Source organism: Ahaetulla prasina, chromosome 1 (assembly GCF_028640845.1).
Source record: "Ahaetulla prasina isolate Xishuangbanna chromosome 1, ASM2864084v1, whole genome shotgun sequence".
Lineage (NCBI taxonomy): Eukaryota > Metazoa > Chordata > Lepidosauria > Squamata > Colubridae > Ahaetulla > Ahaetulla prasina.
In genome coordinates this window covers 255,361,114-255,376,586 of record NC_080539.1, presented here as the reverse complement: position 1 = coordinate 255,376,586, position 15,473 = coordinate 255,361,114, and the positions used below count along the sequence as shown (strand labels likewise).

The following is a 15,473-nucleotide window of genomic DNA, read 5'->3' as shown; positions in this document are numbered from 1 at the left end:
AACAGCTTTCATTGTACAGCCTGCTTTTCTGAGTTTCCCAAATAAAACTGGTAAGCCACTATGGGACAGAGAAAGCTACTGGAGAGGCCCCTGGTCTGATGCAGCACATCTATTCTTTTCTTATCATTCAAAGAATTGCTTACTTACCCTTAAGCCCACAGCTCCGCTTAAGTCTGCTGGGTCACCTTTTTCTCCTTTCAATCCATTCATACCAGGCCGGCCCTGAAAGGATCAACAAATCAATCGAATTGCCTTCAAAAGATGGCGAGGAGTAGCTGCATAAAATGCAATGAAATATCCACAGAAAGAAAGTACTGTATTTGCTTATTTATAATTGGATTTATTTATTTAATAAAACAGAACAGAGAAAAAAAAGAGTGAAAGAAAAAAGAGGAAAAAAAAATAAAAGCAATGCAACAAAACATTATCTCTATCTATCTGTACTTCATTTATATATCTACATCTGGGCTTATACGTGTATATGAAGCTAATCTTTCAACATCAGAAAGGTAGCTGTATGGATGACTTATTCAATAAATTGAAGATCTTATGTCACTTGCAACTTGAGTGGTCCTTGAGTGGCGCAGACTGCTAAACAGTCTGTTATTAACAACAGCTGCCTGCAATTATTGCAGGTTCAAGTCCCACCAGGCCCAAGGTTGACTCAGCCTTCCATCCTTTATAAGGTAGGTAAAATGAGGACCCAGATTGTTGGGGGCAATAAGTTGACTTTGTATATAATATACAAATAGGATGAAGACTGTTGCTTAACATAGTGTAAGCCGCCCTGAGTCTTCGGAGAAGGGCGGGTTATAAATGCAAATAAAAAAAAAAACTTATGAAAAAGCCACATACAGATTTAGATTATCAAAGGCTAAGTATAATGAAATATGGTATTTTTATACTAAAACTATAGCATAATCTTTCAAATACATTTATAGTGAAACAAAACAATCAAAATAAAACACCCACAATTTAAAATTTACAAACTAGTAAATAAATTAATTAATTCTGTTACAGAAATGACATAATGTGAGGAGGGAAGTCATGTACCAACAGCTCAGCCACCATCATCTTTCCTGCTTCTAATGGGTGCAGAGCAAAATAGTGGAGAGAAGAAAGAAGTTAAGGCTATGCATTTATTTGTGAACAATTTTTGAAGACCATTCTTGTGTCTAAAAAAAGCCATGAGGGAGAGCCATTATGTTACAGTTTGTCTTGAACGGGTGGATAAGCTAAAGAAGCTCAAGCTTGACCACTGGAGGATAGCCAAAAAGCGTGAAGGACACTCTTGGCCCTGGAGAGATGTTCATGGATGATTCTGGCTGGTGCCTTGTGTGACAGCTGCTCTCCTTCCTTACTGTTGTTTTGACACTGCCAGAGAATCTAGCTGAAGTGCACAATACACTAGAGAGTCATTCCAACAGCAGCTGCAGAAGTGCCATGTAAGTCAAATTGTGGGCTAGTGGGATTATTTTGTTGAGCAGCTGGATCTTGGCTGGAGAAGGACAGGCCCTAAAAGAAAGGGCGCCACTGTAGTGAGATAGCCATGTGCTCATAAGGAAGACAGAAAAATACCATGAAGTTGACATAGCTGCATCTGTATATGGAGCCAGAATTCTGCTTTGGAGAGGAACAGCTAGGAAGACTCATGAGTTCTAAGGATTCAGGAGATGGTTCACTCATTATTATCAGTGAATTGATTCACCGGTCTACCAGTTCACAGAAAAGTAATAAAAATACAATGAAGAAGACTTTATCCTAATGACTTTAGAATATATTGGTTGTAAACAGACAATAGTTCAGTTGCTAGATTCTTGAAACTCTTTATAAATCTTGCTAAGGAGGCTCTGAGAAAAGTGGTTGGAAAAGGAGTTACTGTTAGTTTGCACAGATACTACAGAGTATGGCATGGGTATTTAGTTCCTGGAGCAGTTGTTTGCAGAACATTATTGGCCTACATTCCTTTTTTTACTTATTCATTGTTCATTTTCAAGAAAATATACATAATTTTAATTTCTGCCACTTCTTTAATGCCAGTCAAATACAGCACGATGAGCTGAGAGTTTTCTCTTCCTCTTCATTTACAGAAAAGAATATACATTGTATATCTCAGAAAGGGACTAAAATGGAGTGATGGGCTGCATATAAATTAAATAAATAACTAGATAGATAAAAATCAAAATCCTTACAGGTCTTCCAGGAAAGCCAAGTTCTCCCTTCCGTCCATATCGCCCGGTTGGCCCCTAAAAGAAAGCAAAATGGAAAACTCTATTTAAAAAAGATAGAAAGAGATGGTTAAATGGGAAGGCCCAGAATCACTGCAATGATACTATATTTATACCACAGAATTCATAAACCCAAAAGGAAGCCGAGGGGCTCTGTCACTGCTCCTTCCAACAGAAAATTTTTGCATGAGTGCTGGCAAAATCAAGGTCAAAATGCAGGGACTGGACAAAAAAATAGTACTAAGGCTCCTGGGGAAATTATAGAGGTCAAGGAAATGCCCAGATTTTGATATATTAGAGCAGTGTTTCTCAGCCTTGGAGACTTTAAGATATGTGGACTTCAACTCCACAAAAGGGCTGAGGAATTCTGGGAGTTCAAATCCACACATCTTAAAGTTACCAAGGTTAGGGAAACCCTGTATTAGAGAAAACCCTAATATTGCCCTCTGGCCCACAAAAAAACCCAATGCTGGACAATCATGAAAAAACTAAGCATCAGTATGAAAAATAACACAGGACATAGGACAGAAATGGCTGTCGGGGGCAGGTTTCAGTCACTTTGAGGTGAGGAGGACTGCAATCTTTTGTTGCAGATTTTCTAGCTGTAAGATTTCCTAACTGCACCTACCAAAATAAAGAGAAAGGGTGCAGCAGTATTTAAACCACAATCAGGAACAACGAATACAATTATGAGAATCATTTTTAAAGTTTCATCAGTCCAAAAAAATGAAGTAATAATAACCATCGTGAAGAGTGCTTAATTCTGAAATTAATTCCTTGCATAGAAGCAAAGATACCATTTATAACTTACTGCTGGTCCCATAGGTCCACTTGGGCCTGGTTCACCCTGTAAATAAAAAAGATATATGGTCAGAAAGGCACATCATTTTTGGAACAGTTCCCCCTAACTAGACACCTCTGTATGGAACTTCCTCTTTCAGCATCGCCTAAGTACTGCAGAATTACAAGAACTGTAAACTGTAAACTGTAACTTTGAATCGGAAGATAGATTTTAAAGAATCCTAAAGCCAATGGAGGTTTTATATCAGAAACTGGATTAGGGGCCCTTTTTCCTTTCTTCCTCTTACAAGGAAGTCCTTCTTTACTATGTGAGAAGCAGATCCTTTAGTATCTTGCTGCACAAAGGCAATAGTAATTGGAAAACATTTTTCAAATTTAAGCAAAAAAAACAAAAGCTATACCTTTTCTCCTTTTGCTTCAGCTGCAAGGATTGTTCCATCAGGCCTAGTTATAACTCCTGGCTCTCCTTTTTCACCCTGTCCAGGGGGCAAAACACAAGAAGGATACAGTGGTTTATATCATTTTCAGAGCAAATGCAGCACATATTCTAAACATCTCTTTAGTACAATGCTACCATTTTATTAAAGCAAGGAGAAATTAAACTGAATTCCAAAGTACCCAAATGATATTTCTGCACTTATGTCCAAGGCATATATACTCCCATTCCTGGCATAGATTAAGTACTGATTGCAATTATTATTCTGAACCTAAATAAATAATTATCCCAACTCTCAATTTTTAAAATAAATTATTCAGTAAGCAAGCTGCACGCATTGTAAAAGCTGCAATACAGGAATGAGACAAATCATGCATTTTGGCTAAAAACTCATAATTTTTACTTTTGACTGTGTTTCTTTACTATTTTAGGGTGATCATGCTGCGACATGATCAGTACAATTTGTACAAGGGAATATAATATCTAGCTAAACCGATCTTAAATATGGTCTTTCCTAAACTATTTGCACATTATGTATATCTTTGCTGTAAATGTTTACAATGGAAATAACACATGAATATGGCAATGTTAGATAATCTTGCAATAAAATGTTTTTTTTCCTACTGTTGATCACACAATTAAGAGATATTGCTCATTTAACAAAAGAAAAAATAAAATACCCTACAAAAGACATTTTAAATAGGGGAAACCTACTAGTAGCAATAGCCATTTAATCTGTTATTTTCAGTTATACTCTTCTTGTTTTCCAGGACTTCAGTGTAATTTTACCAGAACATCATCAAATCCAATTTCTCCTGCTTCATTTTCCATTTAGCTTTTCCACAATTCCAATCAATGAAAGTGCTTGCTAATATTATGCTAACTTAAGGAAGGAAAGCTTAATTTAAGGGTGCAAATGAGCCAGGGATGGTACTTCTGATGATGGAAACAGAGTTGGATATATAGCAATAGTAAAATTAGAAGCAAACGAAAAACGTATTGGATAACAGGCAAGTTTCCATTATGATGATGATCTTGCAACCCAGATTTCTTTTTTAAAAGTACTTTATACAATCTTACCTTCAGTCCGGGATAGCCTTGTAAACCTGGAATTCCTGAGTCACCTTTTGGTCCCTTTGGTCCCTAAAAAGGAAGGTACACATTTTATGTCATCAAATCTCATGTCTGATTCTTTCATGGGGCTAATGGAGCAATTTTATTTTTGATCACTTTTACTAACTGCATATGCTTCTCCTATGGCACATTAAAACGTATGGTAAGCCAACAGGGCCTTATTTCCTTCATAACCTACTTGGAAATAGAACCTGCTTAGAGAAATATTGCCCTGAATATCATAGTTTCCTGAAGATTTATTGCTAAAACGTTTCTTTCTTGGAGTTTGTAAACAGTTTGGCTGTCTCGGAACATAGAATGCTATCCTATTTTCTCTTCCTGTAGAAGGTGATCGATTGACTGACAGATAGACAGATAAAGTTTTCCAGGTACAAATTTTAATACCTTATAAAGAACAAGAAAAATTAATACGAGGAGAGAGGAGAGGAGAGGAGAGGAGAGGAGAGGAGAAGAGCAGAGCAGAGCAGAGCAGAGCAGAGCACTTTAGAGTCAAAGGAAAGCTCAGAAATATTTCTGTGGCCTGAAAAATATAATGACTCTCTTAGCCCTCACACAGAGGACCACCCAGACAATTTTAATAGTTCTGCAAACTAAAGTTGCCTTTAACATGCTGAAAAGGAAAAGAGAAAGAAGACAGCTTCGCAATCCCCTAACAACACATACTACCTTGTTTGGTTTGATTTCATTATGTGCCCAATTCTTACCTGCCTAATTCTTGACCACTACACAACAGTTCTCCCTCATTGCCAAGGTTCAAAAACTGCTATTTTTCATCAGAATGGAAGATCCTGCCTTAATTATAAGAGCACTTCAAGGGTAACAGCAGTTTCAGAAGTTTGGAATTACATTATGTGGGATGCCAGTTGTCTGTAGCACCACTTCATAATCCACATATGTTTATTCTGAAGAGACCTCAGATGGTCCCTTTCCAGAAAAGAATAGAAGTGTTTCGAAATATGCAACAGAACATTCCCTAGAATGCCTTCAGGAGAAATCTAAGTAGAGCGAACCCTTTCACAGTGGGCAAGGAGATAAGACCTTCAAAGAAAAGCAACTTCAGATCACAGATTTCATGCATATTACTCTTCAACCACCTCCAGGACACTGACCACTCATGATGTCCCAAAAATGAGGAAATTTAGTCCTACTTCTTGAGAGTTATATTGAGAAAAGATTGTCATAACTTTAATCTTAATAATAAAAGTTCAGATAAGGACCAGATTTACCCAGGAAAAGCTAAAGTTTATATTGCTGCAGGCAATCTAATCCTATTTTAGGCACCTAGCAACAAAAACTAAATGTTTCTAAAGCTGGAAGCAATATTTATAAAGCCTTCCCTTTTACTTACCTCTGGGCCTGGCAAAACAGGCACAGTTTTCTAAAAATAATAAAACCATTTGTTAAACATGAGATCATGACTGCTTTTCCTTAGATTGCTCAGCAAATCATTTAAAGAGAGCAGTTAAGCACCATAAAATGCTAATGAACACGCTTAAATCTGCATCTGCATTGTATGCATTATATCTCCATATAATTGTGTTTTCAAATACTTCTATTATGAAAACTCAGAAATTCAGGATTTAGATTTTAAAAAAACAACCACCCAAAATATCTTCATTCTAGATACCTAGCTATACAATTGCAATAATTGTATAGTAATATCTTTATGGTTACAGAATATTTTCTCAACCTTAACAATTTTTAAAACGTGTGGACTTCAACTCCTAGAATTCTGGGAGTTAAAGCTCACATATGTTAGTTTCTAAGGTTGAGAAACAGTGGGTTAAACATAAAATACTTAATATTTAGAATTAAAGTACTGTAATTTCTGGAGCACCATTCCCTCGCAAATGACATAATTCCAGAAGAGTAACAAAAAATAGTTAGTAAAAGGTAGAAATATTCTTACATCTCCACTGGACAGGTACACGGCTTGTCCTGGAGGGCCAGGAGGACCAGGAAGTCCTATTCCATCTTGACCCTTTTCACCCTTAAAGAAAGAAATAAAAAGTCTTGACATATGTTCTGCTCAAATTGTATTCCTGCATCATTTAGAAAACATTATTTGCAAATTTCAGATTTCTAACTTGGATTTTGGAGGAACAATTTTTTTGCGTATTTAAAATAAAAATTCTCCATCCACATCTCTTAATGCAAAATTCAATTCTGCAGAAGTTGCAATTATTTGGGGGCATTCAAAGATGGAGCCATTTTAATGCTAGTCATTCATTCTCCTGCCTAGCCAACAGTTCTCTCAGTCTCCTCTAAGAGCTGGGTACAGATAGAATAGAATAGAATTTTATTGGCCAAGTGTGATTGGACACACAAGGAATTTGTCTTGGTGCATATGCTCTCAGTGTACATAAAAGAAAAGATACGTTCATCAAGGTACAACATTTACAACACAATTGATGGTCAATATATCAATATAAATCATAAGGATTGCCAGCAACAAGTTATAGTCATACAGTCATAAGTGGAAAGAGATTGGTGATGGGAACTATGAAATGATTAATAGTAGTGCAGATTCAGTAAATAGTCTGACAGTGTTGAGGGAATTATTTGTTTAGCAGAGTGATGGCCGGGAAAAAACTGTTCTTGTGTCTAGTTGTTCTGGTGTGCAGTGCTCTATAGCGTCGTTTTGAGGGTAGGAGTTGAAACAGTTTATGTCCAGGATGCAAGGGATCTGCAAATATTTTCACGGCCTCTTCTTGATTCGTGCAGTATACAGGTCCTCAATGGAAGGCAGGTTGGTAGCAATTGTTTTTTCTGCAGTTCTAATTATCCTCTGAAGTCTGTGTTTTTCTTGTTGGGTTGCAGAACCGAACCAGACAGTTATGGAGGTGCAAATGACAGACTCAATAATTCCTCTGTAGAATTGGATCAGCAGCTCCTTGGGCAGTTTGAGCTTACTGAGTTGGCGCAGAAAGAACATTCTTTGTTGTCCTTTTTTAATGATGTTTTGTTGTTAGCTGTCCATTTGAGATCTTGCGATATGATAGAACCCAGAAATTTGAAGGTTTCTACTGTTGATACTGTGTTGTCAAGTATTGTGAGAGGTGGAAGTATGGAAGGGTTTCTCCTAAAGTCTACCACCATTTCTACGGTTTTGAGTGTGTTCAGTTCCAGATTGTTTTGGTTGCACCACAAGGCTAGTCGTTCGACCTCTCGTCTATATGCGGATTCGTCATTGTCTCGAATGAGACCAATCACTGTTGTGTCATCTGCGAACTTCAGTAGCTTAACAGATGGATCATTGGAGATGCAGTCATTGGTATACAGAGAGAAGAGAAGTGGGGAGAGCACACAGCCTTGGGGGGCCCCTGTGCTAATTGTACAGGTATTTGATGTGATCTTGCTTAGCTTCACCTGCTGCTTCCTGTTTGTTAGGAAGCTTGTGATCCACTTACAAGTCTGTTCCAGTACCTGTAGCTGGTTTAGCTTAGTTAGAAGAATGTCTGGAATGATGGTATTGAATGCTGAACTAAAGTCTACAAAAAGGACCCTTGCATAGGTCTTTGGAGACTCAAGATGTTGTAGGATGTAGTGCAGAGCCTCCTCATGCTCTATAATGACAACTAGATCAGTGAAGATATAGATTGCACACATATTTCATTAATAGGTGAATTGGGGGTATTTGTTAGATGTCATAGGAATCATCAACTAAAAGTTTCGAAATGTGTAGTTTTAAAACAAAATAAATTCTAATGTTCTTCAGACTTCACCAAAATTCCTCGGGGGAAAAAGCCAAATGTTATCACACAACACACAAGCATAATTTCTTCTCAAATCTAGATGGTACTCACTTTAGGCCCTGGGCCTCCTTCTTCACCCTTTTGTCCCTGAAATAGGGAGAAAAAGACATTTTCAGGAAAGAAGGCAAATTCTGGGAGACAGTGGGGCCTGGCATGCTGTGGTCCATGGAGTCGCAAAAAGTCAGACACAACTTAGAAACAGAACAACAACTCAGTCTATTCTCCTTTTATAAATGATCTCTCTCATTAATGAATAGAGGCTACTTATATGAATTAAAAGCTATAAACAATCATCAGTATTACAACAAATATTTGAAGTATGTGTGGTCACTTACAGATATTGAAGAAATATCCCTGTCACTTTAAATTAACCAAATGGAAACAGACGCCATACATGTTCATTATAAGGAATCAAAGTCCATTTTTAGCAGCAGCCCTGCTACTTGATGCTTTCTGGAGAACTTTATGTACAGGTTATTTATATCGTAATCTGCCGGTCTGAGGGCTAGAAGCTTTCAAGAAGTATTTCTAATAATTCCTAAAATCATAAGGAATTGGAAGGAGTAGTACTTGGACTGAATGCCTTACTCACTTGTGGTCCTGGGAAACCTTCTAATCCAGGGCGACCATCTAATCCTGGCAAACCAGGATATCCCTGTGGGAAGGGGGGAAAACTCCTGGTTATCATCACAAATATAATTTAACAATTCAACTCCCATTAAAATATATTTAAGGCTGTGCAATGCTTCAAAAATGATTAAGTGCTTCAGGCTTCAAGAAAGCATATGACCTGTAATATATGGAGGCGGAAAGATGCTGCCTACGAAACAATCAGACATTTGAGGGAGGAGCCCCCAATAAATTAACAGTCAGAGAAAGAAACTTAAGAAGGACCAAATGAACCAAGCAGTTAAAAACAGTGGGAAGTCTACTTCTAGGCTTCCAAAATTCCGTTAATGGAGCCTTATAGTAAAGTAGAATTAGTTTATTTAGTTGTGTTTTCTGTCAGTTTTTCTTGGGAAGGCTAACATGGCTTCACTCCTATCAATTTAAAGAAGCCTAATTTATTTTAGATTTCCATGTGAGCAGGAAAAAATGTGGAGCCTCCCTTAAGAGCCATATTATGAATAGATTCAGCTTCATCAACCACAGTATCATTCCAGACTGGCTTCAGGTGTTTTGAAGTTGTTCTTTTTTTGTGGCTGGTTCTAATGAGTGTTGGAGAGGGGGGAAAGTCTATCCCAGACTCCTGTACTGTGGTGTATTTTAAGGTTCATGTCTCTCATTGCTTCTAAATATCTACATGAAACGGTTGGATGAGGTCATTCAACAGAACTAACTGCAGTATCATCAGTATGAGTACAACTCTGTCTCAGGTCAGACTGGCAATGACATTCATGTGATGACCCAATATCTGGAGTATGTGAAAATCTGGATGGTAAGGAATAAGCTTCAACTGAACTCTAGCAAGATAGAATGGCTTTGGGATTTTGGCCCTTCTGGATCTGATTATGCATTATCTTTGACTCTGGATTGGGATAGCACACGGGTGTCAAATTCGCGGCATCACATTGCCATCACATGACATATTGTATCGTTTTTTCCCTTTGTGGAGCTGGGATGGGCTCAGCCTGTGAGTGACACATCTGCCTCGTGATTTGATACCCCTGGGATTGCACATCCCCAATGGAGCTAGTGGCTCTTCTTCCAAGTGTTGGGATTGTGTGAGGCTGCGGCTCATTCACTCTAATTGCTTATGTTTTGGGGAATGTGGTTTAGGGTGCCAGAAGTTATTTTGTTCGGATGCTTGTTTGTATTTTTTTTTATAGATTATTGTTGCTACTATGAGCTGTCCAATATTATGGTACATAAGATGGGTGACCAAATAAGCCAAACAAACAAACAAATAAATATCATTAAGCCTGTATCTCTTTTTCTTAAAAACATCCAACCAAATAAATGTCCTTAAACCAGTGCCCTTTTTTATTTACATTTTGTGCCATATCTTGAAAATAACAAGTTGCTGTCATGAAGTAGAGATGAACAATGCTCACGGAGATGCAAAGTCCAAAATGCGTCTTTACTGTAGGTCATGTTTTATGTATGTACAGCCCTAATTCTTTTAATAGTACATGAATAAAACATTTCTTTAAGCTAGAATCAGGGAATATAAATATAAGTATTTTAATCAAACATCGATATGAACTTACCTTTTCGCCTGGCAAGCCTGGGAGACCAATGATGCCCTCATCTCCCTAGAGTTTAAAAAAAAGACTGATATATGACTATTTTCTTTTTACAAATACTACTTAATATACATAGGGTTATCTTTTTTGTGGGGGCACATGAATCAAGAGTTACAATGTGTCACAGGGTCTAAATAAAACACAGAAAAATAAGCCATTTGCATGTCTACCTATCTTGTTTTTGGACTGTGGGAACAACAAATGGTCCAACAGATATTCCTGATTTATGATCCAAGCACAGGATCACTGGTCTAATAATAAGGAACATCCCCATAACTTCTTTATCAATTACTTGTGCAAAATCTTGGCTTGTGCAAGATACAGCATATATGTACCATTCTTATCAGTTCAGTTTTTGAATCAGCAATACTGCACCAGCTCTGTACACCTTATATATTTCAAAGTGAATTTCAATAGGCTAATGAAAAAAAATAGCATTAAAGTGTATTCTAAGGACAGGAAACGTTTTAGAATCAGAGGGTATCAGAAGGCTTGGAAGAGCATGGTAAGGGTCACTCATAAAATGCCCCTTACCATTTGCAGAGACAATTCCAAATGAAAATAGACAAAGCCACCCTGCTAAACTATCTATGTTTCAGGTAATGAAGCAAAAGCATCCATTGTTTTAAAATCCAGACCTTAGGTCCTGGAGGCCCTGGAGGCCCTGGGAGTCCTGGAAGCCCCTGCAAATAGAAAGAAGTTACAGCTAAATCCAGTCAGTCTTCATAGGCTTGCATATCCATATTCCTATCCATAAAAAGGAATATAAAGTGGATTACCGGAGGACCTTCTGGCCCACGAGTTCCAGGTCCACCAGAAACAATTGGGAATCCTGAGCCCTCCATGTCGACCTAAAAAGTAATAGACGTTATTAGTCAACTAGTATGTTATCATGTGTCTCCTTTGAATATCATTTTGTTAAGGCTGTGTCTCTTTCCCTGCCCAACATATTATAAATACTTGAAAGGAACAAGGCAATGAATGAAGATAGGAAGGATGATAGTCCTAATGACAGGCCAATCCATATGCTCATTTCCTAGCTTGTTAAACCAGGGGTGAAATGTAAAATTTGTTACTACCGGTTCTGTGGGTGTGGCTTGGGGAGGCGCCTAATGTGACTAGGTGGGCATGGCCAACTTTTTTTTTCTTTTAAAAGCATTTTTTCTACAACCTCTTTGGCCGAAGAGGTTGTAGAAAAAATGCTTTTAAAAGGCTCCTCTGGCGATCCCAGTTGAGTTGCCTGATTGTCAGAGGCTTTTCTTTTCTTTTAAAAGCATTTTTTTTTGCCTTTAAAAGAAAAAAAAGCCTCTGACGATCAGGCAACTCAGCTGTGATTGTCAGAGGAGCCTTTTAAAAGCATTTTTTCTACAACCTCTTTGGCCAAAGAGGTTTTAAAAGCCTCTGACAAAGCCAGCTGAGCCGCGCGATCATCAGAGGCTTTTTTAAAAAAACTTTTAGAAGCATTTTTTCTCCGAACCACCCACCGCCATCGCTACCGGATCGGATGATCCAGTCCGAATCGGGAGCATTTCACCCCTACATAGAGGATTGTATTTTTCTTTCTTGCATCTTACTTCCTATTGGTTTATATCTTGGTTGAACTGAAAATAGCTCATCTTCTAAATGTTTCTAATTTCAGTTATATATTTTTTTCTACTTACAGATGTGAGATGCGACGCATATTTCTGATAGCTAAACTCTTCTTTTCTTATCATCTCCCAATATTTTAGCTTTTCCTAGGTTATTGGGTTTGTTTCGTCTAGCGGTTAAGGCACCCAGCTAGAAACCAGAAAAGCTGGCTGGGTGATTCTGAGCCAGTCACTCTCTCTCAGCCTAACACACTTCACAGGGTTGTTGTTATGGGAACAAATAGGATGAGGAAGAAGTATTAGGAATGTTTGCCCCCTTGAGTTATTATAAAAAATTAATGTAGGATATAAATAAAATTAAAAAATACAATTGTACAATTATGTGTGTGTGTGTGTGTGTGTATGCAAGTGTATACACACATATATGCTATGTATAACGTAACAAATACTATTCAACCCCATTTTTTTCACTCTCAATGAAACATGATGTCATCAATGACACAGTCTCCCTTTCTGTGATTATCATCATCACTGTAGCTTTTCTCTCCTCTATAGCAGCCTTTGGTGCCAAAAAGATTTGTCTTTTGTCCTTGGTCTTCCAAACTTCATTGATCCCCCCTAACAGATCGAAGTTTTTCATAATGAAGGAATAAAAAGATGAGGAGACAGATTTGTCTTTCCTGACCTCTGAGTATAAGTGGTAATCCCCTCATTTAAAGGGTTTTCCAACAAAGCTTTCCACAGAATGTCCTCCTCTCTCAGTAAGCCACTGCCTTAATCTTTTCTAGTCTTCATCCTTCTATTTCAGAAGCAAATAAGACTCAAACAACTTTGTCTATTACAAAGGATGGAGGGAGGCCTCCCCACTGTTGCACCATGTGGGTGGGAGAAAGAAACAGAAGAATCAAACTCTGATTTTATTCTAAACGAATAATTTATTTTATACTTAGAATATTTTATACTTAGAGTTAACCTGGTTCTTGCAATAAACATATTTATCCAAGAACTGCATCCACGAATTATTGCTTGCCCAACATGAGTTCTAAAATAAGAACTTCGCATAGAGCCTTGCTGGGAATAATAAATGAACTGAAGGGACATTCTCCCTGTATTTCTTCAACTTTATCTGTCTTCCCACTCTGTATTGGATCTCAAATTGTTATAGATTTGGTCAACTTCTACTATTTTCCTGTGAACTATCAAGGACATTGATGGTTCAGTGATGGCAATAACGAGTAACAAATAGATCAAACTAGAAACTGCAGTGCTCTTCAGCATTTTGCACCTTCTTCTAAACCACACTCAAATATTTGGTACTCACAAATTCTGCTGCAATGCCTGGCCCAGGGGGCCCAGGCAATCCACGGGGTCCCATTGGCCCAGGAAGGCCTGCGAGACCAGGTTCACCTGGTGTTCCTGGAAATCCTGGGACTCCTTGGTTGCCCTGAAAGTACATTAAAAATTAAGATAAGTCTATTTCTAACAAGGGGTAAAGTATTCAGAGCCACGCAAATTAGAATTTCAAAATAGAAAGATAGGAATGCATGTATCCATGACTCACAGATTTCTGATTATCTGATTGTCTGCGTATGTATATACATCCATGGAGTGCTCTCTGAGCTTGGTTGCTTGCTTTTAGAGGTATACAAATGCCTAATTACATCATTCATCCCTTACTACATCGTACCAAGCAAGGTATTCACAGAACAAAATGTTCTTCTGCAAGCATGAAGCTAAGTATATTTGTTGGAACCAAATCCCAGAATTGCATCTACATTATACAGAATGGGTAGAGTCAGCTTATAAGGGAGATGGGTGGCATAAGAAATTAATAAATAAACAAAATAGATGGTTGTGATTGTGCTACACATATTACCATATGTTGCTTTGAGATTCAATAAAAATGCAAGATTATACACATTATGACTACTTGCTCAAAACTGAAGAATACAGTTGACATTTTAGGTGTGACGTCACATCTTGTGTGATTGTGATACCGTGCTTATGGAACCTCAGAAAAATAAGCATCTCGCACAAGCAAAATAAGTAAGGGGCAAATTTGCTATGACTTAAGATAGTTGACAACATATGCTGTCTTAGAAATTATGTTCACACCCTTTATTGCATGACAGAACGAGCATGCTGAAAGGGGAAAGTAGTTGCAACAAGTACAACCCACATTAGCAAATACAACCCTTTTTATATTTAATAGAGTTCTGCTCTTAGCTTTTTGATTTGTTAATTAAAAAACACCCCTTCTCTGAAATGCCAGTGTCAGTTTCATTTACTCAGGTCCAGGCAGATTATCTTGATGTGTTGGATTGCAGCTCCTATGACACCCAACTATTGGCCACTTTACTTGGGGTTGATAGAATTTGAAGCCCACCAATTTAAAACAAGTTAAAATAGGACTCAGCAAATTAGTGGAGGACCAAATGATCAGTTGCTTTCAGGTTTGATGGCTGTTTATTACCTTCTGAATCACAATCAGCATATTTAAACAATACCTGCTTGGGAGCATCATAGCCATTGTCTTTGCTGTGATTTCTGACCTTTCTGAATGTATCTAGTTAGTCCAGGCATTAGGAAGTGGGTTAGATAGGTTTTTGGCCTCATCCAGCAGGTCTCTTATTATGTTCTGCATATTGTGTTTGACAGTGGAAATTTAACTCATCTTGTAGAAGTCATATGATTAAGTGGCTGGTACATGAATCTATAAATTATGCCCACTTCTTAGAACGATAACAATGGAATGTTACATTAAGTTGAAAACCTTCACGAGAAATTTCTGATGTGAAGGAGTTGAGAATTTAGGCCAACATTTTCTCACTGGGAGCCAAGTTGGCTGCTGCCTCTTGAGCTTGTTAGATGGAAACTATGCTATTTATCCGCTTTATCAATGGAAAATATGGAGGAGTAAAAGTCCAGCAAGAAAACCTGGGAAGGCCAGATAACTGAGCACTTTTTAGAGATGTTTCATTGGCAATACTCTTTTAGTTAACAACCGCAGTAACTTATAAATGAACATTTCAAAGAATCATATACAAGGCAAAGAGGAAGAAATCAAGAGGTGGAAAATGTTAACAAAAGCAGATGGCTTTATGAACAGAGGCTCATTTAATCAAATGAAATGTGTGTACTTTATAACATATAATGGCATGAAGACTGGAATCTGGAAGGGGGTTAAAAGTAGTTCAAAGAACCCCACCTGTATTTGCTAAAGGAAGATGTTGATATAAAAGAAATTCCACCTTTAACAATCAGGTGGGGCAGTAATGGAAGAC

At 37.7% G+C, this 15,473-nt stretch overlaps 1 protein-coding gene across 4 annotated transcripts in view; it reads right to left on the bottom strand.

The window, feature by feature from the left end:
• The window catches only part of COL18A1 (collagen type XVIII alpha 1 chain), a 197,963-nt gene that overhangs the window by 20,541 nt on the left and 161,949 nt on the right, over positions 1-15,473 (bottom strand). For all 4 annotated transcript variants that reach the window (XM_058154791.1, XM_058154766.1, XM_058154775.1 and 1 more), the window contains 13 exons: positions 13,511-13,633; positions 11,380-11,451; positions 11,239-11,283; positions 10,565-10,609; positions 8,947-9,009; positions 8,406-8,441; positions 6,509-6,589; positions 5,948-5,977; positions 4,546-4,608; positions 3,431-3,505; positions 3,040-3,075; positions 2,193-2,246; positions 148-222 (listed from right to left, as the gene is read on the bottom strand). In XM_058154791.1, coding sequence (XP_058010774.1) covers positions 148-222; positions 2,193-2,246; positions 3,040-3,075; positions 3,431-3,505; positions 4,546-4,608; positions 5,948-5,977; positions 6,509-6,589; positions 8,406-8,441; positions 8,947-9,009; positions 10,565-10,609; positions 11,239-11,283; positions 11,380-11,451; positions 13,511-13,633 — 798 coding nt within the window. The remainder of the gene's footprint in view (positions 1-147; positions 223-2,192; positions 2,247-3,039; positions 3,076-3,430; positions 3,506-4,545; positions 4,609-5,947; positions 5,978-6,508; positions 6,590-8,405; positions 8,442-8,946; positions 9,010-10,564; positions 10,610-11,238; positions 11,284-11,379; positions 11,452-13,510; positions 13,634-15,473) is intronic.